This window comes from Typopeltis vanoorti, chromosome 13 (genome assembly GCF_054136105.1).
Source record: "Typopeltis vanoorti isolate ZY-2024b chromosome 13, IOZ_Tvanoo_1.0, whole genome shotgun sequence".
Classification (NCBI taxonomy): Eukaryota; Metazoa; Arthropoda; class Arachnida; order Uropygi; family Thelyphonidae; genus Typopeltis; species Typopeltis vanoorti.
The window spans coordinates 101,465,293-101,492,809 of NC_143561.1; the positions used below are offsets into that span (position 1 = coordinate 101,465,293).

At 36.3% G+C, this 27,517-nt stretch overlaps 1 protein-coding gene across 2 annotated transcripts; it reads left to right on the forward strand.

The window, feature by feature from the left end:
• Positions 1 to 83: 83 nt before the first annotated feature.
• LOC150100417 (uncharacterized) lies at positions 84 to 25,641 on the forward strand. Of its 2 annotated transcripts, none has more exons than XM_090402528.1 (2): positions 84 to 185; positions 19,615 to 25,641. In XM_090402528.1, exon 2 carries the CDS (start codon positions 19,675 to 19,677, stop codon positions 25,219 to 25,221), a length of 5,547 nt encoding a protein of 1,848 aa, XP_090258654.1. In that variant the 5' UTR covers positions 84 to 185; positions 19,615 to 19,674; the 3' UTR covers positions 25,222 to 25,641. The 2 variants fall into 2 exon arrangements, with proteins under 2 accessions (XP_090258654.1, XP_090258655.1); XM_090402529.1 differs by lacking the exon at positions 84 to 185 and adding an exon at positions 16,515 to 16,582.
• Positions 25,642 to 27,517: the final 1,876 nt, after the last annotated feature.

Consider the following 27,517-nt stretch of genomic DNA (forward strand, 5'->3'; position numbering starts at 1 on the left):
TGAAAATCAACGATTTTTGTGCGAAGAGATAATAATCGACAGAAATGCAAGCTTGTCGTGACTTTGCGAACGTAAATGTGACGGTAAACATTATAATAAATATCTAGAAAAATCTCTTTGAACAATTATAGTTTAAAATTGGGAAAAACATTATTAACTTTATCTTTACGGAATTATTCATTTACGTAAGTATATTATTATTGTTGTTGTTGTTTTCGAAAGTTTTTTCACTTGATTAAACTATAAAGATGACAAGAAATTACATTCTTGTTTAATCTTTTGTCCGATTATAAGCAATCGAAGTTTGCTTACAGTATAGGTAGTCCAGTCGTGAATTATCTTCACGGCTGAGCTACTTGTATATAGAGGCTAATGACTTCACATTAATTACCTTAGTATCCCATAATGAAAACCACACATCCTTTTAAGGTGATAATGCTATGCATTCTGGGAAGGGCCACTACCCAGACCGGTTTCCATTTTTATTAAGGTCTCATCAGCTGGAGCCAGACCCAGAAGAGATACTAATGTTGAAGTAATGCATTACTTCAACCTTGACATAATGGGGAATATATGACTTCTGCATTATTACAACTTTGGTCAGGCAACGCATTCCTGTCGTTCACTACTCTCCAACCATAAAATCTAGTCCTCACACCCTTGTTAACCACACTCTTACTTAATTTCTAGGGATGACCTCTTGTTCTTCCATGACTAGCCAACTGCTGGAATATTTCTTCTGCATCAATCCTATAAAGCCCTTTTAGTAACTTAAATGTTTATATCATATCTCCTCTTTTCCTCTATCAACCAACTTCTGCAACTCACAAACTCTCGATCTATCAATGTAGGCAGCATTCCTCAGACCACCCACTAAATTGGTCACTCGTCTCTGAAACTTTTCTAACACTTCCTCATCTCTGTATTATTTAAATCATCCTGCAAGCTCTCTACATCTGTCTGTTTGAGTAATTATTACGCTACCCAGCTTTGTATCATCAGCAAACAACTGAATATCTCCCTTCAAATGATTTCCTATTTCATTTGTGCACAAAATAAGTAATAATAGCCAAAACACAGAGCCTTAAAGTGCACCACTGGTCAACTGCCTCATCCTGGACTCTGCTCCTCCATACTCTTATTTGGTATCTGTCCATGAGCCATTCTCGTATCCACATCAGTTTAATATCCATCCTCATTTGTTTCAAGTTGCATAGCAGAGTATTCTGTTAGTCACGGGGGTATCTGTCAGAAACCTTACCAAAATTCAGCGCTATCAATGTATAATCATTCCCTTTGTCCAACTCAGCTGTCACTATATTATAAAAATATATACTTGAATAAGTAATTTGTAATCTGAAACCAGTGATGGAAACACCATTCTCATAGAATTCTTAATGTTTAAAATTTATATATCCTTTCCAGCAATCGTATTTTATTTCAAGTTAAGTATGAGGTAAGGTGTCTAAGATGTATTTTGGCGATTGCATACTTTCGCATTTTGCATTTTATGGTAATTATATTACTATTAATATAATCAACACTGTAATTCATCACCATATGTCATATGGTGAATAATTACAAGTATTATGGGTCAGCGATTTGAGTAGTTTTAGTTTTGTTTATTTATTGCTTTCAAGGTGTTTGAATCAGTCTGCTAAGCATTATTTACTTCCGTTGCGATATGGGATTGCTAATTAGCACAGATTATGGGGATTTTTTTAGTACATTAGTTATTGTATTTGTGAAGAGTGCACTGAGGTTTACTCTACAGCTTCTTTCAGTGTATATTTATTTGATGTGTATGATGTCGTTCAATCTGTTGAGTTGGATTCAATATAGCTGCTTGATCTAAAATTCTAAGTTGACAACTAGCAAACTTATGATTTGAATGGTTGCACTAATTATCGTAATTAGCGAAATTACTCTTAATTAATTATTACTCTAATTCTTATAAGATCTTCTTCTTCTTCTTGGCTTCTAGTATTAGGCAATTGCTTGCCTGTAACGTTTTCAAAGGTTTAAAAAGGCTTCTTCCCATCTCCTCCTGGGTCTTCTTCTTGATCGGTGTCCCTTTGGTTTATATTTCCAAGCATATTTGGCCATCTGTCCTCATTCATTCTTTCTATGTGGTTTTTCCAGTTCTTTCAATAGTTTGTGATGTCTTCTATGTTAATTATGGATAACTGTTTTCTTATTTCTTATCTTGTCTATTCTTTTATAGCCTGCAAGCGGTCTTAGGAACTTCATTTCTTATTTAAATTTGTTCACTTGTTCTATTATTTTATTGTGGATGACGGGTTTGCATCTTCAAATTTCTTTACCTTGAAATGCACGTATATTTAATATTTTTCTAGTTTATGACGAGACCGACTCGCCTTAATTAAACTAGACTTATTTTGTATAACATCCTGACGAGTCTCCAAAATAGCAATGTTATCAGCATAAGCCAATAGGATGTTGTTCCCTTTCAATTCCGATCTGAATTTTTTTCAGTGCTAAATTCAATAGAGTTGGTAAGCGAGCATCCCCCCTTTGCGAAGTCCACATTTTATTTCAAATTTTATGAATGTTCCTGTATGAAACATACCCTCCAGAGGGTGAGACAATTACAGTCTTATCATATTTGTATATTTTTTGGTATTCTAATAAGTCTCATTATTACATCCCATAATGCTTTTCAATGTATACTGTGATATGCTTGTTTATAGTTTACAGATACTTGATATCATTCTCTATCAAATTCATAATGTTTTTCTAACATTTGTCGAAGCGTGAAAACATGATCATTGGTCGACTTTCCCTTGCAGGCCACGCTGAAACTCGGCGATCATGTTTGAAACATATACTTTAATTCTTTTCCAGATCGATGTGATCAGTATTTTGTAGCAACTGTTTGAAGATGGAGATGGATACCTCTATAGTTACTGGTTATCATGAGATCTCCGTTAATAAAAATAGGACACAGTATGGTTATATTTCACTCAACTGAGATTTCTTAATTATTGAATATCAACTTGATGAGTTTATAAATCTCCGATATTAAGAGTATTCCTCCAATTTTTAGTTCTGCTGTAATTTATTTTCACTCGCTGCCTTATTATTTCAACTGCTTTAATAACATTCTCAACTTCAGTCAAATAGCGCCTCAATTATGGATTCCTCATTATCTTCTGCACCTTTGGTGTACGGTTTCACTTTTTGGTAGTAATAACTTGTTTAGTAGTCTCTCAAAATATTGTCTGAATTCGTCAACAATCCCTTTTTCTGGGAAATTAAATCTCTTTTGTTGTAAGAGTCAATTTGTGGCTTACATCCTCTTTTATGTATGAAGCTAGTTAAATTTCTACAGGTCCAATAATTCTCAGTATTTTTTGATGATGACTCTTATAGCATTTTTATTACGTTTCTTTATGGCCTCATTACATAGATCATTATTGAACCATTTATTTTTCTTTCTGTCGTTTGTGAATTGGATTTCTTGTGCAAAACGAATAATATTTTTGATTCGAGTCCATTTATTTTCTGTTTCTGTCGGGTACAAGAGGGTTTGAATTTTATATTTCCTGCTTTATCTGTGCTGTATATTATCTTCGTATGTTTACATTCTCATATTTTTCGATATGATATCGATTTATATTTCTATTTCTGTTAGCAGTTTGCCATTTGACAGAAAGTCTTAGCTTGAGATGTTTTATTACCAGATAGTGTTCAGTATCTGTACCCATACCTCTGTAGGTACGGACTATTTATGCATACCTTATATATCATTACATCATCTATTTGCTTGCTTACCGTTCTATCTGGGGAGAGCCAAGTTTGTTTATGAATATTTCTTCTGGGAAAGTAAAAATGTGCTAAAAATGGACTTACAGTTAATCTGTTGTACTACCGATTAATTATAAGTCCTCTGTAGGATGCAAAATTAATAGATCTATTCCCATTGTCACTATTATGTCACGCAGATTATCTGGGCCAACTCTTAGCCTATATGATGTTTATTGTCCTGTTTTAGCGTTTTAAAAGCACCCATAACTAATTTTATACCAACGTCCAGGTAAAGAATCATATATCCTTTCTAGTTCCGCATCAAATTTATCTTTGACATCATCATCCTTATCTTCTGTTGGTGCATAAACATCGATAATTGTAACGCCAAACAGATAACCAGAAATATAGATATAACAGAGTTTATCATCTACTGGTATGAAAGTTTATACAGATGGCAAGATGTTATCATGCACTATACAACCTACACTCCTTTCATATCTCATTATTTGCCCCACTGTAGAATATTCTATTATTTTTCTGCAGGCTTCAGTGATCTGGCCCTCTACTTTCTTGTATTGCTAAGTTCTGAATGTAGTAATTTTCTGTTTCGTCAGTGGCACATTGAATCGGTTTAAACACAGTTTTCATTTTCTAACTTGAAATTCGTTACTCAGTATCAGTGAACGGTCCATTTATAAACCCTATAAATGGATTGTTGTAAAAAAACTAGTATAAAAATGTAAAAAAAACGAGCGTTTTTACATTTTTACACTATTTTACTACCCAGAGGTTTCCTAATTAATTTTCGATCACCAATGTGCCACTCTCAATCCATTTCTGAATTCCTCGCCTACCTTATCTACGTTTAAATACAATACAAAAAAAAAAGTTTATGGGAGTTCAAATGGAGCTCTGGATATTTAAGGTTTGGATATTTGATCGAATCTGCCATAGAGATATTAACAAACTAATGGCTTTTCGTCTTCTATCCCGCCTCCACCTTTCTCATTACAAATTTACAAGACACAAATTTCCTCTCTTGTCGTTCATTGTATTATCATGTTGAATACGATGCTTACAATGCTTTGGATACAAAAATATATACAGGGTGTTCGGGATAAATTTGACAGTTTCGTAAGGAAAAAGAAAATCTTCTTTGTATCTATTAAATTTAATGAATTGACAAAAAAACATTACAGGCAGAGTTAATTACAATACTATCAACAAGATTTACTCAAAATAACCACCATTAGCATCGATCACAGCTTCAATTCTGCTTCGGAACCTCGAACAAGCTGATGCTACAGTCTCCCTGGGAAGGGCCGCAAAAACTGTTTTAATTTTATCCATTAACTGGGCTTTTGTATTACTGGAAGTGCGATTGGTGTCTTTTTCAACTGCGCCCCATACAAAATAATCCATGGGGTTAAGGTCTGGGGAGTTTGGAGGCCAAACATTTGGACTGGTGAAGTCGTAGAAATTTTCAGACAACCATTTTTGACTTTTCCCAGAGGTGTGGCAAGGGGCCGAATCCTGCTGCCATACATACGGCCTACCATTGGCTACCCTTGTTATCCAGGGCTTGACTACAGTTAGCAACTCCACGAACAAAGCCCGAATTCCAATGCCAGGGTTCTTCAACACCTGTTCCTGCAGATTTGCGAGGAATTCTGCTGTACGAACGCAATCAGATCGTCTGCTAGGGATCTTTCTTCTTGCTACATCCTCGTAGTCACCATTGCAAGTCTCTAGTTCATGCCTGATTGTTTTTACTGTATTCAGGGAGCATTGGGCAGCAGTCGTAATATCCTTATTTTGATGGCGGGCACGAATCATCATGATACAAGTTATTCTCTTCCATGATTCAGGTGGGTTCCAGCTATCCATCCTTTCTGACATCTTGTATATGAATGAAGAAGGGTCCAAACTTTTAAATGAAGAGAAGTGTGTGTTAATACATGTAACTTACGGAAAAATATAATTAATTATAAATATGTCAAATTTATCCCGAACACCCTGTATATATCTTTTTTTTTTTTTTTTGAGGTTGAAGCAAAAGCTGATGCAGACATTTAATTCTTAAAACCGGCAATTCAGTTGGAGAAGAAAATCGCCGAACCAGTAAACAACGACGTGACAAAAACGAAAGTAACCCAACAACGCAGACTCTCAGCTTGTCGGATGTTGCGATACTAATTCACAAATGGTACAGCTTGCTCCTCATTGCGGTGGAAAGCCGTACTACAACCGGTGCGATATGCAGTATCTGAAATTTTAACATACCTGCGCATCTAATTCTCTCTTGATTAGAGATCTATATTATTATTATTATTATTATTATTATTATTATTATTATTATTATTATTATTATTATTATTATTATTATTATTATTATCACGGGAAACTCCAAAGAGTCCCTAGGCTCATCGAGGGAGGCCCTAAACATCATATCAAGAACAACTATTCGGCATTCGCACAGTATCTATCACACTTTGCTTTGAACTCATTCACAGTCATGGCACCCACAACAGACTCTGGCAACTTATTCCAGTCATTCACCACACTCCAATTAAAAAACCTAGTTCTAACACCCTTGCTAACCACACTCTTGCTCAGTTTCCATGAATGGCCCCTAGTCCTCCCACCACCACCAGTCCTGTTTTGAAAAATATCATCTGAATTAATCTTATAAAAACCCTTCAGTAATTTGAATGTCTCAAACATATCACCCCTTTTTCATCTATCAACCAATTTCTGCAACCCACAAATCTTCAACCTGTTCTCATACGGTTCATTCCATAGACCTGCTATCATCTTGGTCACTCGCCTCTGGATCCTCTCCACCTCCTCCCCATCAAGAAGAAACCCTGGCGCCCATATCTGGGCACAGTAGTCAAGATGGGGTCTTATCAAGGCTCGATACAGAGGAAAAATAACTTGCTTGTCTCTGCTCGTCAAAGTATTCTTCAGTAACCAAGTGATTTGATGAGCTGATTTAGCGACTTTTGCAATGTGCCACCTAAACTTCAACTCCGTATCCACCAACACTCCCAAATCCATGGCCTCGTCAATCTCCTGGAGTACAATTCCACCAATGTGGTATACTGCTGCTAATCTTTTCACCCCAAAATGCATAACCTTTCACTTTGTCACATTAAATTGACATCCATTCTCCTTAGCCCCGTCCTCCAATCTATCCAAATCATCCTGTAAAATTTTGACATCATATGCAACCGCTATTGCTCTACCCAACTTTGCATCATCAGCAAACAAATGAAGTTCCTCTCAAATCCTTTCTTATATCGTTAATAAACCAATTAAATAGTAGTGGTCCAAGAACAGAACCCTGCGGCACACCACTAGTCACAGGTCGTCTTTTGGACTCTACTCCTGAATAAACTACTCTCTAATATCTCTCCATCAACAACCATCCTATCCATCTCACCAATCCTATATCCATCCCCATATGCTGCAGTTTACTGATTAGAATTCCATCTGGTGTCCTGTCAAAGGCCTTAGCAAGGTCCAACAGTATCACTGTATACCTATTACCCTTATCCAGTTCAGCCGTCACTGTGTTATAAAACGTAAGCAAGTTCGTGAGGCATGATTTACCCTTTACAAAGCAATGCTGTTTCCCATACAGTATCCCATTTTCATCTATCCATTCCTGTATTTTTCTCTTGACTACTTTCTCCAAAACCTTGACAAAGACTCCTGATATGCTGATTGGTCGGTAATTTGCAACAGCAGTCTTGGAACCGCCTTAATGCAGTGGAACTATTTTCCCCTCTTTCCACCCTCTCGGGACTAACCCAGACCCGAGATTCAAATTAAACAAAATGGTCAAGGGCACTTACAATTCTTTAGCCGTTTCACCCAAGACCCGAGCTGGTATATCATCCAATCCCACAGATGTATTCACATTAAGGTTTTGTGATCTATTCATCTCCATTTTATTCACCTGAATTCCCATATAAGCTATTGGTTCCTTCATTCCTGCAATATCATCACCTGGATGATATACTCTTGCAAATATATGACAACCAAGAAGCTGCAATAAAAATAGTCTTCGAAGAAACAAATATGAAATATCTAATGTAAAGATATTTATATTTTTGTCTCTTATTAGTGCTCTTTTTAGGGGACACAGCGACTGGGCGATAGCCAAGTGGGCGCCGGGAATCTGGCCGATAAAATAATAGATCAAATATGCAATGCTATTCTATTGATCTACTACCGAGTAAATTTAAATAATTTTTTTTTGAGAAACGAGTTAAAAGAACGGTAATAAACATAAAATTCGAAAAAACTCACATATAATTAAGTTTATTTTTATTGTATAGAATTACGAAATTGTATAAAAGTTATATTAAATTTCCCATGGAAAAACTGAATCAGCTAGTTACTTTTTTCTTCTCGTACAAAATCTTCGTAAGCATTTAGCTTCATGCAAACTTTTAACCAGATACAATTCTGATGCGCAATTCCCTTTAAATTCAAAAATGATTATTTCATTTGCTTTCGTTCCAGAACAAGATATAATTTACGCTATTTCTGAACTTGATAATCATTTATCCAATGAATTTGAACCAATGTTAGAATGGTTTACGAACACATATATAGGTCGTCTAAGGAAGAATAGAACCAAGGCTCCATAATTTTGCGGAAGCCTGTCATCGAAAATTGCAATTCAGCTTTGGCATCAGCACAAGTCGTCCAAATTTATGGATTTTTATAAATGGACTACAAAAAATTCAAAAAACATATGATTATAAAAGAGCAGTAGAAAGTTTTCAACAACATACAGCACAGACGTAGACGTTACGATGAAGCTGACCTTAAGATGAAAAATGTATTTTGAAAAAAGTTAATTATTACGATAAGGAAAATATCACAGAATATTTACATGATATTTCATATAAGCATTATCATCAAATTCCTGGTATATACCCTCAAAAGGTGTACAGGATATGACAGTACCATATGAAAAATTTAGTAACATTACTAAAATTACAAATTACAAATCAGTCTGTTACCTATCAAGACACTCCAATATTATCAGATCTTATATTTCTGTCTTCTAAGGCACTTTTTACTGTATCAATCCACCTATATCTTGGTCTTCCTCCGGGCCTTTTTCTTGCCAACCTGGCATAGAACACTTGTTTTGCTAATCTTTCCTCTCCCATTCTGCTTAAGTGACCATACCACCTGAGATTAGCTCTGCTAACGCATTCCTGGATGTTGGCAATGTCAAGTTGTTTCCTAATATCCTCGTTTTTAATATAATATGATATTGCCATTGACACCATCTGTTCATGCCCCTAATCTTTCTCAGGACTCTCATATCTGCTAGTTACATTTTTCTTCTTGTACAAAATCTTCGTAAATGTTTTCAGTGGATGTGGCATTTGCACACCACAGTGCTTGATCGCACGAAGGAAGACTTGGTTTCGAATCTAGTCGGCGACTAGAAGAAATTTTTTCTAAGCCTTTTTTTCGACCGGTTCCCGAGTTAATCGATCTCTGGCAAGGGCAAGCGGGTTTTTTCCTCCGGGAAACTCGGGTTTTCCGTCCCATAAACTCAAGAAAATCGACGTAGAACCCACATTATTTCAGATGTTAAATACGAGTGTTAGGGTTAAGGACCACGAGATAGCAGCATTGTTGAGCCGTCTCTCTTCACTGCGTGTCCCTTAATTAGTGATAGCCTTGGGCTGATGTTATTGCTTCGTAAGAGCAAGTGTTTTATTTCTAACCCATCTCTCAGACCCATAAGTTAAAATTAGTTTGAACACTGTTTTGTATACACTTCATTTAGTGTTTTAGCTAATTTCTCTCTAATTCCATATGAATTTATTCCGTTGACTTCCTACCATACCAGCTTTGATTCTGTTGTCTATTTCCATATTTAATTTACCATCTTCACTAAAAATCGTGCCTAAATAGCTGAAATGTGTTTCTCGTTCTATAGGTTCTCCATTCACAATGCAGTTGATATTTTCAATGCTTCTGCCTATTTTCATTATCTTTGCCTTGTTATTGCTGACCTTCATACCATATCTATTACAACAGTTATTCACTTTAGTCAGGGAATCTTGTAGCGGATTTATATAGAAGTATAACATCATCTGCATAGAGTAAAGAGCTGAGATTTACATCTCCATTTTTGATATCAGATTTAATATCACTTTCCTTCATAATGTGATCCATATAGATAATGAATAACAGAGGAGAAAATGTACATCCTTGTCTGACACCAGATTTAATATCAAACCATTTTCCTGTACTTCCTTCATTTCTAACTGCTGATTTACAACTCAAATGAAGACTAAGTATTGTTTGATCTAATGCCCCACTGATGCCATATAACTGTAGTGTTTGAATAGCTTCTCTCTTGGCACCTTGTCATATGCCTTTTCCAGATCTACAAAACTCAAATACAGATCCTTGTTATATTCTCATGATTTCTCAACTATCTGTCGTAAAGTGGAAATTTGATCCTGACAGCCTCTATCTGGCCTGAATCCAGCTTGTTCTTCACCAAGCTTCTCTTCCACAATCTTTCTCAGCCGTTTCTCAAGTATAATTGCATAGATCTTGCCAGGAACACTCAGTAGGGAAATACCTCTGTAATTCTCATATTCAGTTTTATTTCCCTTTTTATATATGGGTACTATGAGAGCTCTACTCCAATCATCTGGAATTCGTCCTTCTGTCCAGGCTTCTGAACTATGCAGCCATAATAAGATTTTTATACCTCAATTCTCGAGCATTTCTGGTCGAATATCATCAACTCCAGCTGCCTTTCCACATATCCTCGATATTAAGGATAGTGAGGGAGCTTACTCCACCTTTGCTTCGAGTTGCCTTGGTGTTGTACTACCAGATGTTCACTTACGCTTGGATTCGCCGATAGTTCTTCGGCATGAAACTCTTAGATCGTAGTTTTCGATCTCAGAGTTTCGCATACTGGCTGTAAAATAATAAGGGATTTTTATCCCCTTAATTTAATTAACTTCGCCAGAAAAAATAGCTGTTTGGATTAAAATAGCAGCTATGTTGCAAACAAAAAATCCTGAAGTTATATGCATTCAGTGAGGTGAATGTTTAATAGACTTCTCTTCAGTGGTTCATTTGGAGAAACATCAAAAGGTTTATTAAAGAAAATGAATATACAGCTCTTGTGCAAAAATTTTCCATTTTATGTTAGATTTTTGAATTTTAGTCAAGCAAAAACCATATGGACAGTACAGCAGTACCTGGAATGCCCTGAAAGAAATTAGAAATTCCACATTTGAAGAAGGAATTTTAGGTGACATAAATAGTTTACATGTATTTCTTCCAATTGCTTCCGTAGCGTAATTGGAAGAACGATGGTACATTGCGCCCTTCGGCCTATTCCAATCGAAGGAATTCGATTGGAATAGGCCTAAGTTCGATTCTCTTCGCGACGGGAGGAATCTTTATCTGGACGATTTTCAATCGAAGGTGAGTTAGCCGATCTCGTACGGTGGTAGCAGGGTTTTTTTCTCCCGGAAACTCAGGTTTTTCATCCCGCATACAGACAAATCGACCCTTCAGAACACACGCAATTTACAGACATAGAATACCAATTGTGGTGGTAGCGGAGGTGGGCGGTAGATGGCGTTGATTCGTAGTGGAGGTTCGGTGTAGTGGTTGAGACAGGTTTATCAGTTGAGACAGTTGTAGGTGTCCTCCCGCGATGAGTCTTCGGGGACTCCTTGGAGGTGTCAGGAATAATAATAATAATAATAATAATAATAATAGTACGTATACAATGGTATAAATCTAGACTATTTACTTGGTTAATGTTATTGTTTAGATCATATTTAAATTCCTGGCATGAATTTACATTCTGAACATTTAATAACAGTACTTGGCTGATGTTACTGTTTTAATAGCTGGGTGCAAATTCCTTTGAAATTTAATTATATGATAATAATGGTCAATGAAGCCTGTAATAGTAGCTACAGTACAGTCCTGTTAAACCAATATATTGTTGGTTATCATTCCTTTTTTTTTCCTGTAAATTACATGCATCTACTGACTAGTATGTAAGTTTTGCAGGATAAAAATATGAATTTCCGGAGGGGGGGGGGGGACTTTGCTAGCAAACTTACAAGACCAAGCAATGAATCTCCAGAAGAAAATCATTAAGAAAGATTCTCTGTTCTCTAGATGGGAGTTGAATCTAGGGCTTCTTAACCAAAGAGCACCATCATTACTGACTGAATTAAACAGAGTCACTGAAATTCTGAGTAATGTTCAACAACAGGACTAATGAAAATATCAATAAAGTAACCAGTTTGTTTTAAATTGCAACCAATCTCTTGCTTTTAATACCTTGTTCGCTTTTTTTTGCATACAATATGCATTTTTTATGAGAAAACATTCTGTAGTCGAAGAAAGCAGCTTACATTTCATCATAACTGTTAGACTATTTTTTACAATATCAGCAAAATTAATATTTTTTTCTGTCTTTTAGGTGGTGCTTTAATTACTAGTATTCAAGAAAATCCTTTTAATTAGAATAGTTACGCTTGGCGACATACATTCTGGATCCAGCATATGCAATCGGCAGCTGTATGCAGAAAACAGGAGGATGCCATACGAAGGAAATTTTCCTTCTGCAGGTCCCCAAAGTGGAAATGTGCAAAATAGAAATTCTTCACAGTCTCTTCTTCCACGTACAGACTCTTATTTCTTTACACCTCAAGGACAGTCATTTCGATCACAGTTACCCACACAGCTATCATATAATAACAACACCCAAGATCCAGCCAAAAAACCGCAGCCACATATTCTCCACACAGCTATGTTACCACCTTCAATGGTTTTAGGAGTTCCTTCCATCTCTCAGCCAGTTCCTATGGCCCTTCATTCTGTAGTGCCACATCAGTTACCACAAAACCACTCGTCAGGAAGTCCACATCAGAGTCTTCAGAAACAAACAGTTCCACAAACTAGTGCACAAAATGCTCAGGTTTCGACATCATTAAATGTAACTGTACCTGTTTCCACTCAAGTAGTTACAGTTCATAACAGTAATAATAATAGCAATGTGGCATCACAACCAGTATCAAATCTGCTAACAAATGCTACATATTCTTAGTTTGCCTACTTTGCAGGAGGAAAAACCCCAGGATAAACTGAGGGAAAAAACCTGCTGTCCACACCCAAAACTGGCTATGGCTGAGGAAGATCCTTAAGCTCCTCACGTTGTTGACGGGAATCGAACCTAGGACACTCCTTCCCCAGGCATGTGGTTGCGAAGGTGCACAATCACTAGGCTAGCCATGTGGACGTGAGCAGTGTGCCCACTTATTATTACATGATGCCTCCAGGGACTTGCTAGACTTGATACATACACAACCTATCTCTCTCTCTACTACTTAATCTTTCAACTATACATAATGACATGCTACTACCATCTACTTCCCACCACCACCAGTAGTTTTTTGTCTGTACCTGTATACGGGATGTAAAACCTGAGTTTTCGAGAGGAAAAACTTGCATGAAATTGCCTAACTCATCCTATATACTGTAATGGATTCTTTTTTTTACTGAGTCATACATGCAATTCACACATGAATTGCACTTAACTCCTCTGCAAAGCATGGCCTTGATAGTGTTTCCAGTAGGTTTCATTCAGTATGTTGTATCACAGCCAGTCTGCAATAGCCAAGTTATATCCTTTGGGGGGGGGGGGGTTTGCAGTGGAGTCAGATAAAGGTCTTCATTCGAATAGGGTATTATTTGTTGTATGGTCAGAGCAAATGTTTGGACTAGGAGAGTGAAAACAGTAATCAGACTGTAAAAGGGTTATTAAATCCCAGAGGTCATTCTGCTTGGCACTGTTGTGGTGCCATAGGCCATGAGACCAAGATTGGCTGGAAGGAGTTAGATCTGTAGAAAGTGAAATGTGGATAACATTATCATCAGAGTTCCCAGAGTGTTGGAATAATGATAAGGATTGTCTCTTGTTTGTAGGTTGACTGATAGCAAACTATGTGGTTTCCATTATGGTTGGATCTATAAGATTAGAGAGGGGGGGGGGTGACTAGTTTCTATAAAAGTACAGACATCTTGGGCCAGAGTAAAAGCAAAAGCTAAAATGTCATTTAATACCTTTGGCAAGGAATGTCTGATATGATGCATACATTCCTCCCTTTTTATGATGCATACATTCCTCCTTTTTTATAGAAGGCATTATGTAAGATATAGTTGGAATAGCAGAGGTTGACTATAGTTGTGGAGGAGGCTATTGGGATTCTGTTAGGAATAGCAGATTAGGTTTTAATGCCCTGGTGATGTATATCACTGTGTTTGTATTAATGTCCTGGATGTGTGGATGTATTTTTTTTTATTTTCTTCCAGTCTTATGATTTTAACAGCTGGAGGGTATATCAGGGCTGCTAACATGTCACCAACTGAATAAAGTTCAAATCCTCTATACTGAAGGTATAGAGGATTTGAACTTTGCTTAAGTTTTGGCATACTCCACATTGTGTAGTAGCTAAAACATCATTTGTCCCACATTATGCATCACTTGATCAAGTGCCAAATTGATGTTTTTGGGAAAAAAATCGTGTTTTGTAGAAGTTTCTTAGGAACGTATTCTGTTTGGCGTTTAGCTCTTTGAAACAAAACTGAAAATATAGACTCCTGTCGGTCTCGATTTTTTTATAGGTAGGTTACATCATTATACGTTAGATGGCAAACTAATCTCCAAAACATCAATTTGGCACTTGGTCAAGTTATGCATAACGCAGGACATTTGAATCAGCATTTTAGACTACTGAGGTGTTTAGGTGTAGATATATAGAGGTAGGTGGCATGATTTCATTTGTCTATCTTGAATGACTTCAACTGTTGTTTGGCCCAGATCTGTTTGCCTAGATTTTTGTGAAATGAACGAGCTTGAGGAGTGTAGTTCACAGATGAAAAAGTAAAAGCCATATCCTGGTTATGGCTTGTCAGCTAAGATGATAGGTTGGATGTGTGCTTTTACTCGCAAATTTTCTGAGGACTTATCACTGGGATATTTTTAAAGTATTGAAAGAGGGAAGAAAATTAAATAAAAACAAATAGCAATTTGAAGTAGTGTAGAAAGTGGCAAAGAAATGCAGTTTTGTCTATTTGTAAAGTAACATTTAGCTTATGACAAATTTTTTAAATTTCATATATTTTATAATACTTTTTTCAGTATAATTTAAGATCCAGTCTACATTGATTATTTTACTTCCTGGATTGATCATAATAAAAAATGAAATGAAAAATTTGTTGGGTGTAGTCAAGTTGGTTTGCCTAAATCCAAAGTCATTTGATTTTTGTTTAACCTAGTGCTTCCCAAACTTATGGATATAAAGGCCCCTTTTGAAAAATTAAAATATTTCACGCCCCCCCCATCGAAAAAAAATCGTAATACAGACATTATTATAATATTTATTGTATTTATATTCAATACAAAACATACACCGCGAATATTGCAAAAATCAAGTGCAAATATTACATTTTTAGCATCTTACATACACATTTGACATGGCACACTCGTTTTAAAACATTTTAAATTTGTTTTCATTATTTGACGGCCCCCAGTTTGGGAAGGGCTGGTTTAACCCACCGAAAACTGCATTTATACGGTTAAAAAAAAAAAAAAAATCTGCCAAATGACCGCTGCTCTATAATACCACGTCTGATCGATTATTGTGGACGTAAGGAATTTCTCAATCAATTAGTGTGTGTGTATATATATATATATATATATATTGGAGAACTTATCGGAAACGCAGTTGTCTGCGGCCAATACTCAGTGTTATCTATTTTCCGATTGACTTAGCCTTCGAAACTTGTGAGTTGGATACTGATTAAAACAATCATCTATATGGTTACTGACCGTTCACCTGCACCTTTAATCTTTTCAGTGCACTTTGTCCTAGAATTAAGAGGACAACGAGGGGAGAGTTTCCAGGAGAACTCATTTTTTTTGGGGGGGGGGGCAAATGTAATTTAGAAATTTCCATTCTCTTCGGTTAGAAACTCGGATATGTTGCTTTGAAAACTGAGTAAAGTAAGTTTTATTATATACAACTTGGATTTTATCTGTCATTTAAGTGAATTATGTTCCAGGTTGGTGTTTTTATTTCGAATTCTAAACATGTTTATTTTAAATTGCTAAGTCAATAAAATAAAGATCAGTATTTTCTTTATAGTAGAACAGAAAGCGAATAGAACATTAAAAAGGCATTGAACGTGAATAAAGCTTAATGACTTTTCAAGATCTGACAGATGGGGGAGGGAACATTACACCAGTATTTTCAGATAGTCTCGAATTGGTGCGTTTTTTACAGATATGTTGGAGGGAGAGCCTGCTATTCGTTTCTCCCTGTTAATGTATATATTGCGCTTTCTGATATTAAAGTTAGGACTTGAAAATGCATGTGCTCTGTGGTAATAAACGGCACCTTTAAGTTACCTTATTGACAATTTATTTTAATATTCATCGTTCAAAGTATTCCTCCTAGGAAGGTTCAGGATTCACAGTATTCGCATACTTGATTTTTCGCAGTCTTTCTTCCTCATACCAACGATTCGCCGTTTGACCTTGGTAGTTATCGGGCTCCCTTCACGCGATGAACACGAGGAAGCAAATCCCGGTGTGTTTACATTTGTTCGCCATTGAGTGTTGTGGGCCGTAATAAGTAGGATGGATAGTTCCGTACGTTAGCTACATCGGCATCCAATATTTAATATTATTTAAGTCGAGCTTGTCACTTAATTATAGGTATGTTGTTTGTCATCAGTATATGATTTTAAACGGAATTTATAACTTGGGTTAGCTTGATAATTATCTCGGTACCATTCAAAACAATTTTTATGGATTTTATTTATTTTATTTGAATGCACAACTTACAGATTTTATATTCATAGTATATAGTTGTCTGGGTTTTAACGAAATTTTATAAAAATAAAACAAACAAAACGCGCTGGATCCTTTGTTAAAGGAACGTTTTGCTCCTTGAATGTGATTGACAAAAATAAATTTTAAACAGTTGATTTTGTGCGGTTTTGATTTTTGAGACGATTCAAACCATCTAACCTTAGATATTAAGTCACCCTTTAACTGGAAGGTAACACTTGATTGCTGCATTTTGACACACTGCAAGTTTAAAATAATACTCTTCTTAACACTCAGGATCGTTAATTAGGAATTAACAATTTTTATATTTTGACAAAAATGGTCAGCTTGCTGCTTCTAGAGGTAGCAGTTTAATAATAGGTAATAATGTATTATTTTTTAAGACATTAAGTAGAACACACTGAATTTTAATTACATCAGGTTTAAGAAATTTGATGACATTAAAGTTTCATTAAGGGTGTCAAAATACTCCATGATCATTCTGTTTAAAAAAAATGCTTATCTAGTTAATTTTTATAAAAATAACATAATTATTGCATTCGTTTAATTCAAAATTAAATGAATTGCATACTAAAGCTTGAAATACTTCAAACAAGAAAAAAAAATATTTTTCTTGCTTGAAGTATTTCATAATTAGATTTTCACTTCATTGTTGTAGTGAATGAAATTTATAGTCAGCACTTTTTTTTAGTTATAAAAAAACTGTTTGCAGGAAACTTAATTTCTGTGGTTATTGGGATCATTCGGTGATTTGCAACGTGAATGGTGACAGACATTATACCTTATTTCCAGTGCAATAAACAATATTAAGCAGAGCTAATATAAGATCATATATTCTTAAATAGAATGAGAGAGGAAAAGTAATTACAACAAGTTTTTTTGATGGAAGAGAAATGACCTAGAGGAAGACAGATTTACTCCCACCCACGAAAGATTACTTGCAAACCTATATTTTTTTACATAATCTCAAAACCCCGCTCTAGAGACCAAACATGGAACTTTTTCAAGCCACTTGAGGTTAGAAGTTTCACAGCATTTGGAGAGGAGATTTTAGGTAACATAAATAGTTTAGATGTAGACAGTCTTCCCATAAATACTGTTACAACTTCCTTCCTCACATCCCTTGCTGCTGACAGAATTGTGCCGCTATGGTGCTGCACACAGCCAGCATTCACACGTTTATCAATAGAGACGGTTGTCTAGCTGTATGGGTTAATATGCAGTGTGGAGATTGAGACCTATATAGCTGTAATAGCACTTCACATGGTTGGATTGCATCAACATGCTGAAAACACTTGGGATATGATGTTTGTGCATTGGACTGTTAACCCTTATAATGATACAGAAGATATATCTAATTGTCAAAGAACAGGTTGACCATGCATTGGGATGCAATGGCTTGGGGGGGGGGACATGCCTCCACACTAATCGTGTGAATGCAGAAAGTGATGTTGTGAGAGATGAATGATGCATGTGTACTAACTGATGACCTGGAGACTTGTTGTTCTCCCGGACGCTTTCTAACACCACAACATATGCAGTAGAGAGTGGTAAAATTGAAGACACTTATATGGTGACACGTGAACAACTGACAGAGATATTCTCTTCACAGAAGAAAAGATTTTCACCATTGAGTCATTTAACCACAAACGATCAGGTATATTCCCCAAATGGTTGCATAGCACCCAGGATTCAGAGAGGTCATCAGTGATGGGGTGATGTATCAGAGAGTATCCAAGTTGCATTTCTGTGAGAAAGCGGTCAAAATCTCTGCCAAAGTGTATCACATGTCCATGCTGGAACCTGTGGTACAGCCCCTGCACAACATCTTGTATCATGGTATACAGTGGACCTTCATTGCAACCCAACAGGACTCAACTCCTGTTGGGTTGCAATGAGGACCACACAACAGTGGTTTGAGGCAAAGGTGCCCTACCACATATCACCATCTGGTTAGCTGTCTGGAAGTCCTAATCTGAATCTATTGGACTTCAAATTGTCATCAGAGCTAGAGAGAGTAGCCTGCAAGAAACGACACCCCAGCATTGCCAACCTGAAGGTGGATTTGGAGCAAGTAGTGGCATAATTTCTGTTGGATGTTGTGCATGCTGCCATCAATATGTGGCCTCACAGACTATAAGCACAAAAACATTGAGTGCTGCTGTATGCACGTTTGTATATATGTGGTTTATGTGCGGAAAGCTGTAAATGATTTACTGATAGATTAAAGGTTTATGCACTGTTCAAGTTGTAACAGTATTTATGGCTAGACTAGGTCTAGCCCAAATTCCTGACATGAATTTACATTTTGAATATTTAATTGATGTTATTGTTTTAATACCTCAGTGTAAATTCCTTTCAAATTTAATTATATGATGATAATGATCATGAGACCTTTGTCAGGAGTTACAGTAGTCTTGTTCAATCAAGACTACTTTTGTTAGTTTTGTTTTGTTTTATATATTGTTGGTTATAATGCATTCTTGTCTGTAAATTACATGCATTTTCTGACAAGTTTTTATATTTTGCAAGATATAAACAAAGTTTCTCTCCGGAAACTTTGCCACCAAATTTTCGAGACCAGCTAATGAACATCTAGATGAAAAAGCATTTAAAAAATTCTTTGTTGTCTAGATGGGATATGATTCTAGATCTTCTCAACCTAAGGGCATTTTCATTACTGAAATTCTGAGTAACGTCAGCAGAGTAACTGCTTTTAAATTGCAGCCAACCTCTTGCTTTTAATACTTGGTTCACATTTTTGCATAAAAGATTTTTTTATGAGATAAGATTCTGTAGTCAAAGAAAATAGCTTACATTTCACTATAACCATTATACTATTTTTTTACAATAACGGCTAACAGCAAAATTGATATATATATTTTTCTTTTGTTTAGGTGCTTTAGTAACTAGTGTTCAAAGAAATCCTTTTGATTAGAATAGTTACACTTGACAGCATGCATTCTGGACCCAGCATATGTAATCGGCAGCTGTATGCAGAAAACAGGAGGATGCCATACAAAGGAAATTTTCCTTCTGCAGGTCCCCAGTATGGAGGTCGCAATCAAAGAGGAAATGTGCAAAATAGAAATTCTTCACAGTCTCCTCTTCCACGTACAGACTCTTATTTCTTTACACCTCAAGGACAGTCATTTCGATCACAGTTATCCACACAGCTATCATATAATAACAACACCCAAGATCCAGCCAAAAAACCGCAGCCACATATTCTCCACAGAGCTATGTTACCACCTTCAATGATTTTAGGAGTTCCTTCCATCTCTCAGCCAGTTCCTATGGCCCTTCATTCTGTAGTGCCACATCAGTTACCACAAAACCACTCGTCAGGAAGTCCACATCAGAGTCTTCAGAAACAAACAGTTCCACAAACTAGTGCACAAAATGCTCAGGTTTCGACATCATTAAATGTAACTGTACCTGTTTCCACTCAAGTAGTTACAGTTCATAACAGTAATAATAATAGCAATGTGGCATCACAACCAGTATCAAATCTGCTAACAAATGCTACATATTCTTACCCTTATTACGGTCCACCTCCCCAGCCTCCTGTATTGTTAAGGACACCTTCGTTAAGTGTGGATAATTCAAATTACCAGATGCAGAGAACCCAGTTTCCACAGCAGTATGTACCATCATTTCCAAATTATGTGTATTCTTCTGATAATAATTCTTATGGATATTTTCAGCCATCTTATTATGGAACAAGCAGTATATCAACAACAAACTTACAAAGTTTAGAAGATAGCAGAAAAGAAGTGCGAACAAGAGAAAAAAAAATGATCCACATTGCATATCCTGACACTGGACAAGAGATTTCTGCTAACGGAAAAGATGTATCACAAAATTTGGTATCTGAACAGTCTACTTCCCAAGGACAAGAAATTAGTCAAATAGTTGTTGCATTTGATACACAGGTTGCAATGCTGGCAACTTTGGATACTGGTAAAGGTAAATCTCTTGAACCAAAATCTTCTTTGGGATTACAACAAACAAATATGCCTTCATTGAATATTCCTGATTCTGCAAATTCCGTAAACGAAACAGACAGTGAAAATAGACTTTCATCTTGTTCAGAAAATATAATTCAGTACGATAAGTCTGCCTTATTAAACCTTTGGTCTAGTCCACTCAGCCATAAAAAGCCTGATGGTTTACCAAATTTAGATATTATTAAGGAGGAAATGATATTCAGAAATTTGGAATATGTGCAACTCCAGTTAAATGAATCACATGATTACAGAGATTTTATACCTAGTTTTGCTAACACTACAAGATACATTTCCCGCAGCAGGACAGGTGGTAATGACAAATCACTCAAAGCGGCTACTATTGAATTGAATGTAGGTAGAAACTTGCATAAAAGTGAAAATTCGTGGACACTTGCGCATGAAACATTGCATGATAGAGTGTCTGAGGAAGAGGATGCGAATCGGTTATTTCAACATTTTGGGAGTATTCTCAACAAAATCACAACAGAGAAGTTAGAGAAATTGGTTAAAAATGTTGAACAACTAGAATTCAGTTCATTTATTAAACTAAAGGGAGTTGTAGATTTGTTACATGCAAAAGTTGTTGGGGAGCCTAAATATGGAGCCATATATGCAGAATTTTGTTCAAGGCTGAAAAATATTGAAGCACCTGAAACTGATGACATAAAAGGTAAAAAAATTTCCTTCAAAAAAGTGTTAATAAAAAAATGCCAAGAGGAATTTACTAAAGACAGAAAAGAAGAATTTTGGCTTGAAGAGAAGTTCAAAGAGTTTGAGGAATGTAAGAGTGAGGCAGAAAAGATCCAGTTACAAGAAGAAATGCAACAAGAACACGATAAAAGAAAGAAAGCTTTAGGAAACATTAAATTTATAGGGCAGTTATATAAACAAAAAATACTTACTGCAAAAATTATGCATGAATGCTTGAATACATTTCTGCTACATCATGATGATAAATCACTTGAATGTTTGTGTGGACTTTTGAGCATTGCTGGCAAAATGTTAGATGCACCAGATAATAGGAAAAAGAATAACAAAAAAGCATTAGAGGATATGAATAATTACTTTAAGAAAATCCAAGAAATATCAAAGGATAAGCAGTTAAACTCCAGAATTAAATTTATGTTATTGGGTGTTATTGATCTGAGGAAAAACAAATGGATTCCCAGAAGACAAGAAGCTGTACCCCAAAAAATAAAAGTCATCCATGAGGAAACAGCAATACCAGCAGTAGAAGAGGAAATAAAAATACAGCCACATATAATGCAACCAAACTTTCAAGCAAGGCATAATAATTATCCGAGGAAGAGTCGTAGTTATAATTCACCTAATATTTCTGATAATGGATGGAATACTGCTAGGAGTAAGAACAACTTTGATCCTTCAGAGCTTGTGCTGAGACCTACTCATTCTGAAAGTATACAGTTGTATCCAGGAGGAACACTTTCAAGTTGGGCTCGTGGAAGTAGTGGTGGTGGAACTGGAAAACAAGCCAAAGAAAATAGGTCATCTTCCTACAACAACCGATATTTATTGCTCTCAGAACAGATCGCTCCATTTGATAGAAATCATCCAAGGTCTGCAACATCCAGTCGAGATTCCAGCTATAGTAGAGGACAGCGCATGTCACCACCTCCTGCTAGGAAGCTCTCACGTCCTAATGATAAAGAACTAGCAGAAGCAGTAAGCAAAAAATTGTCACATGCTACCGATCCACCTAAGAATTTAACCGGATCTTCTCAGTCTTTGAACCAGAATGAAGTAAACTGTGTTTTGAAAGGAAGTTATATATCAGATGAAGAGATGGACAGAAAGTCAAAGGCACTTATAGATGAGTTTCTGATTAATGAAGATTACCTTGAGGCTGTTGAGTGTGTGGAAGAATTGGTTTGTCCGGCTACTCTTAACGGCTTTATTTCTACCACCATAACACATGTTCTTGAACGTTCAACCAGTGCTCGGAGCAAGTTGGGGAAACTTTATAATGAACTTCTGACAAGAAATCTGCTTTCCATAGAGCAGTATAGTGAAGGTTTAAAATCTGTTTTAGAATTTGCAGATGATTTTGCTCTAGACATCCCCAAAATATGGGAATATCTAGGTGAGTTCATTGAACCAACTGTAATGAACTCTTTTTCTTTTCTGAAGGGTGCTATTGAGCCTTGCATTTCCAATGGTAGTGCAAGTAAGCTAATGCTGGGTATTTTCCATGTACTTATGGAAAGAAGGGGACCAACAGAGGTTTGCAAATTATGGAAAGAATCAGGACTAAGGTGGGAGGATATATTACAGTCATCCGAGAGTGTGCAAAGGTTTATTCAGAATAATAAATTAGAATTCATCTGTGAACCATTTCTTGAAACAGCAAGCACCAGAGATGCTAATATTAAAACACACTTAATTAATTTATTGAAACAGAATACCTCTAATGATGAAATTAGTGAGTGGATAGAGAAAAATGTCAAGGAGAAATCCAAGGATGTTGTGTTTGTTAGAAATCTTATGACAGTAGTGACTGAAAATTCTCTCTGTGAGGATGACACCTCCTACGAACTAAATGAAGACATGCTTAAACTGCGAACTAAGTTATTACAAAAGTTCCTTAACCACGAGCTCGATTTAGAAGTTGCTGCACTCTATGCTCTCCAGGCTTTGGTGAATAAGCTGCACCATCCTCAAGGTGTGCTTGAGCACATTTTTTATACATTGTATGATGAAGACTTGATATCAGAAGATGCATTTAAAGAATGGGAATCAAGCAATGATCCAAGTGAACAAGAAGGAAAAGGCATGGCTCTGTATTCAGTGGAATATTTCTTCACATGTTTGCGTGAAGCAGGTGAAGAATCAGATGAAGCATCCTGGGAGTTCAGACATTCTAATGACTTACCGGCAGCAATATCTGCAGGAAATAAAATTTCTGTTAATAACAATCTTCTTGAACAACTCGATACATCAGGATCCTCGAACAAAAGAGATTACGGGAAAAAATATATTATTAAAAGCAATTATGTGAGTGAATATGATATGGGAAAAAATGCCGAACCATCTATTGATGAATTAATGGTTGATTTAGATCTCTTCAATAAAGTTGAATATCAGGACAAGGAACCACGTGAGCAAAATCGCCAAGCGTTCAGAAACAATGATATCCTGAAGATTCATAAGGTACACAATGTCCTTAGTCAAGAAAAAGTGGAAGAGTTACATGAGTCAACAGAAAATCATAATTCGGAGGAATGTAGAAGAAACAGCATGCCATCCGATAATAATAGTAAAGTTCCTATATTAGAAAATCCTGAACGAAAGTGCAAATCATTTCCCGATGATTCTGTCAATGAAACATTGTTAGCTAAGTGTATAATCACTGCTTATCAGGTAAGAACTGAACTTTTAACACTAGGTAATGGTCCAAAGGCTGCTTTGAAACCTCGGCATGATTCGTATGAAGACATAGAAAACGTAGCAAAATTCTTCGTTGAGTTATGTCGAACAGATGAGAGTTTGTTTAAAATTCTTCCTTCTATAGAAAAAATTTCCTCCAGTAGTATCAATTTCTTTGTTTTAGCCACCATTGCGTATGGTTTCCAGCATTCTGTTGTTGATCGAAGTAAAATAGGAAAGCTGTTTCACGAAATTCTTCAAAAGAGAATTATTTCTTACCATCAGTATTCTCTAGGATTGAAAGCTGTCCTGGAACTTGCTGATTTTTTTAGTGTTGATATGCCAAACATCTGGCAATGTTTGGGAGAGATTATTGAGCCAACCATAGACAACTCCATGACTTTCCTAAAATTTGCAATTCAATCTTGTATTTCTTGTGGCGGGGCTAAAAAGTTAATACTGTCTATCGTTTGCATTGCTCGAGAGAAAAGAGATTTATCAAAAATCAGTAAATTATGGAAGGAGTCTGGAATCAAGTGGGAAGATTTGTTGAAATCGGATGAGAGTGTGCAAACTTTCGTGAAGAAAAATAACTTAGAATTTATTGACGAAAGATTTATTACATCAAATGAAATCATTAGTGACCTTTCCATTAAAAATATCGAAACACGTCTGTCATTTCTGCTAAGAAAGAGCACCTCTGATGATCAAATTGTTCGATGGATAGAGAAAACTGTAGGAGAAAAATCAAAACAAGAACCATTCATAAAAACTTTCGTAATAGCAGTTGTAGAGAATTGTATCTGCTTGGAAGATACTTCCTTGAAATTAGATTCACACCTGCTAAGACAACGAAGTAGTCTTTTGAAAGTGTTCTTAGAAGGCGACAAAGCTTTACAAGTGTGTTCTTTACACGCTGTTCAATCATTATTTCATAAACTCCAACATCCATCTTTACTTCTCAATGATATATTTGAAATATTTCGTACCGAAAAATTAATATCGGCTGATTCATTTATGGAGTGGGCGACAAGCAATGATCCATATGAACAAGAAGGTAAAGGTGAAGCGTTGAATTCTGCCGTTCACTTTTTTGACAACCATGCATGAACTCATTTCATCTGGGTAAAGATTCAAATTTTAACCATACCGTACGAGATATGAGTACAATTTAATCAACTCTTTTATTCAAGTAAAACAATGAGAAAAAACCAGTTGAAGAAATAAAAATTAAATCATTCCCTAGGAACTTGCTAAAATCTCAAATTTACTAGCGTCCACAGTTAAAATCTCAGGTTAAGTGTACTCTGAAAATAATCTCTACATTAGCGAAGGGATCGAAGCAGTAGATGGCAACAATTTCAAAAATTTGAAGGAATGACTAAAAAACGTATAGTAGTGACCAGTGAACGATCTCAATGGATCCGTCGAAGGTTTGTTGGTCCAGTTTTGCTGCTGGCCAAAAGAATGTGATTATACAAACTCTTAAAATCATATTTATTCCTGTATGAAACTGAAAATTTATTCCTGTAAAAAAGGGTAGTAATAATAATAATAATAATAATAATAATATATTTAATAGTTTAATACCTTATTTTGTCTCAGATAAATTGCATACATATAATATAAAATTTAAGCAATGATATTACAATCAGAGATAAAAACAGAGCTCGAAAAAGATTCCGTAACACGTGTGCACCACAAGACAAAACAAATCTAAACAGACTAAATGGGGCAGTAAGAGATGCACTGAAAGCTCATAGAGACTATGTATGGGATGAAAAGTTATCCTCCATTTCACCTAGTGATCACTCCATCTCGGGACTACTGAAAAATACCAAAAACAAAGGCAGATCCCTTCCCCCAATATTAACTGATCAGGGCCTTGCTCACACAGATGTGGACAAAGCAGAGGTTATAGCGCACAGCTTGGAAGAGCAATGCAGGCCTTCGTATGGAAACTTGACTTTGACCACATACATAAGATTCACAGCAAGGTCAGACACTCACTCAAACTTCCTATCACCAGCACTGACCATATTGCATCAACATCACCTGCTGAGATATATGACATTATTAAAAATTTAAAGAACAAAAAAGCTCCTGGACCAGACGGCATTACTAATCGTGTGATTAAACTTCTGCCCCGGAGGGCAGTAGTGAACCTGACCAGTATAATAAATGCAATTTTAAGATTTCACTATTTTCCTTCCACCTGGAAACTGGCTGACGTAATTCCCATACATAAGCCTGGCAAAGACTCACACCTACCCCAAAATTATCGTCCAATCAGTCTCATCTCAAATCTGGGTAAGGTTGCAGAGAAGGTCATCCTCTCACGACTTCAAACCTCAATAAATGATCTAAACATCCTTCCAAAAGAACAGTTTGGTTTTAGGCAACACCATAGTACTACCCAGCAAATCCACAGAATTGTTGAATACATCACAACCAGCTACAACTGGCGCCAGTGCACAGGCGCTGTTTTCCTAGACTTATCCAAAGCATTTGACACAATCTGGCATTTTGGACTCCTGCACAAGCTTATCTCAGCCGGCATCTCACCTAAAATGGTTCATTTAATCCACTCATATCTTCAAAATAGATCAATGCAAGTAAAAATCAACGGTTCTACATCCTCCCAGCGCCACATCTTTGCTGGAGTGCCGCAGGGATCTCTACTGGCTCCATTGCTGTTCTCTGTATACATGTCAGACATCCCACACAATCCGATGACTTCCATTTTGGCCCTATATGCAGACGATACGGCAATACTAACCAGATCTCTCAGACCCCTTTTCATTACCAGAAAGCTTCAAGAAAACATTCTAAAGCTGGAGGGTTGGTTCTCTAAATGGAGATTGGAAGTTAACCCCCAGAAAAGCTCAGCCGTTCTTTTCTCAAGAAGGCCAATGTCTCCTGTAGGAGATTTGTTACTATTCAATATTAAAATTCCCTGGCAGTCAGAAACAAATTACCTGGGTGTAATTCTCGACAAAAAGTTATCTTTCAATCAACACACCAAGTCTGCATGCACAAAGGCATCTAAAGCCATAGCACAGATCTATCCACTAATTAATAGAAATAGCAAGCTCAGCAACAGAATCAAATTGCAGCTATACCAGTTGACGATTCGTCCTATAATCACCTATGCCTCTCCGGCCTGGAGCCACACCTCTAATGCTAACATCATCAAAATACAGCGAGTGCAGAACAAGTGCCTGAGAATGATTTTGAATGCCCCGTGGTATGTTAGAAACACTCAACTCCACAGAGACACAAATATTCCCTATATCTTCTCTTTTCTACGATCCTTAGCCACCAAGTTTTTCCTAAAGACGTCCACACATCCCAACGATTTGGTTCAACAAGCTACAGCATACGATCCAACGGACATATTCAAATA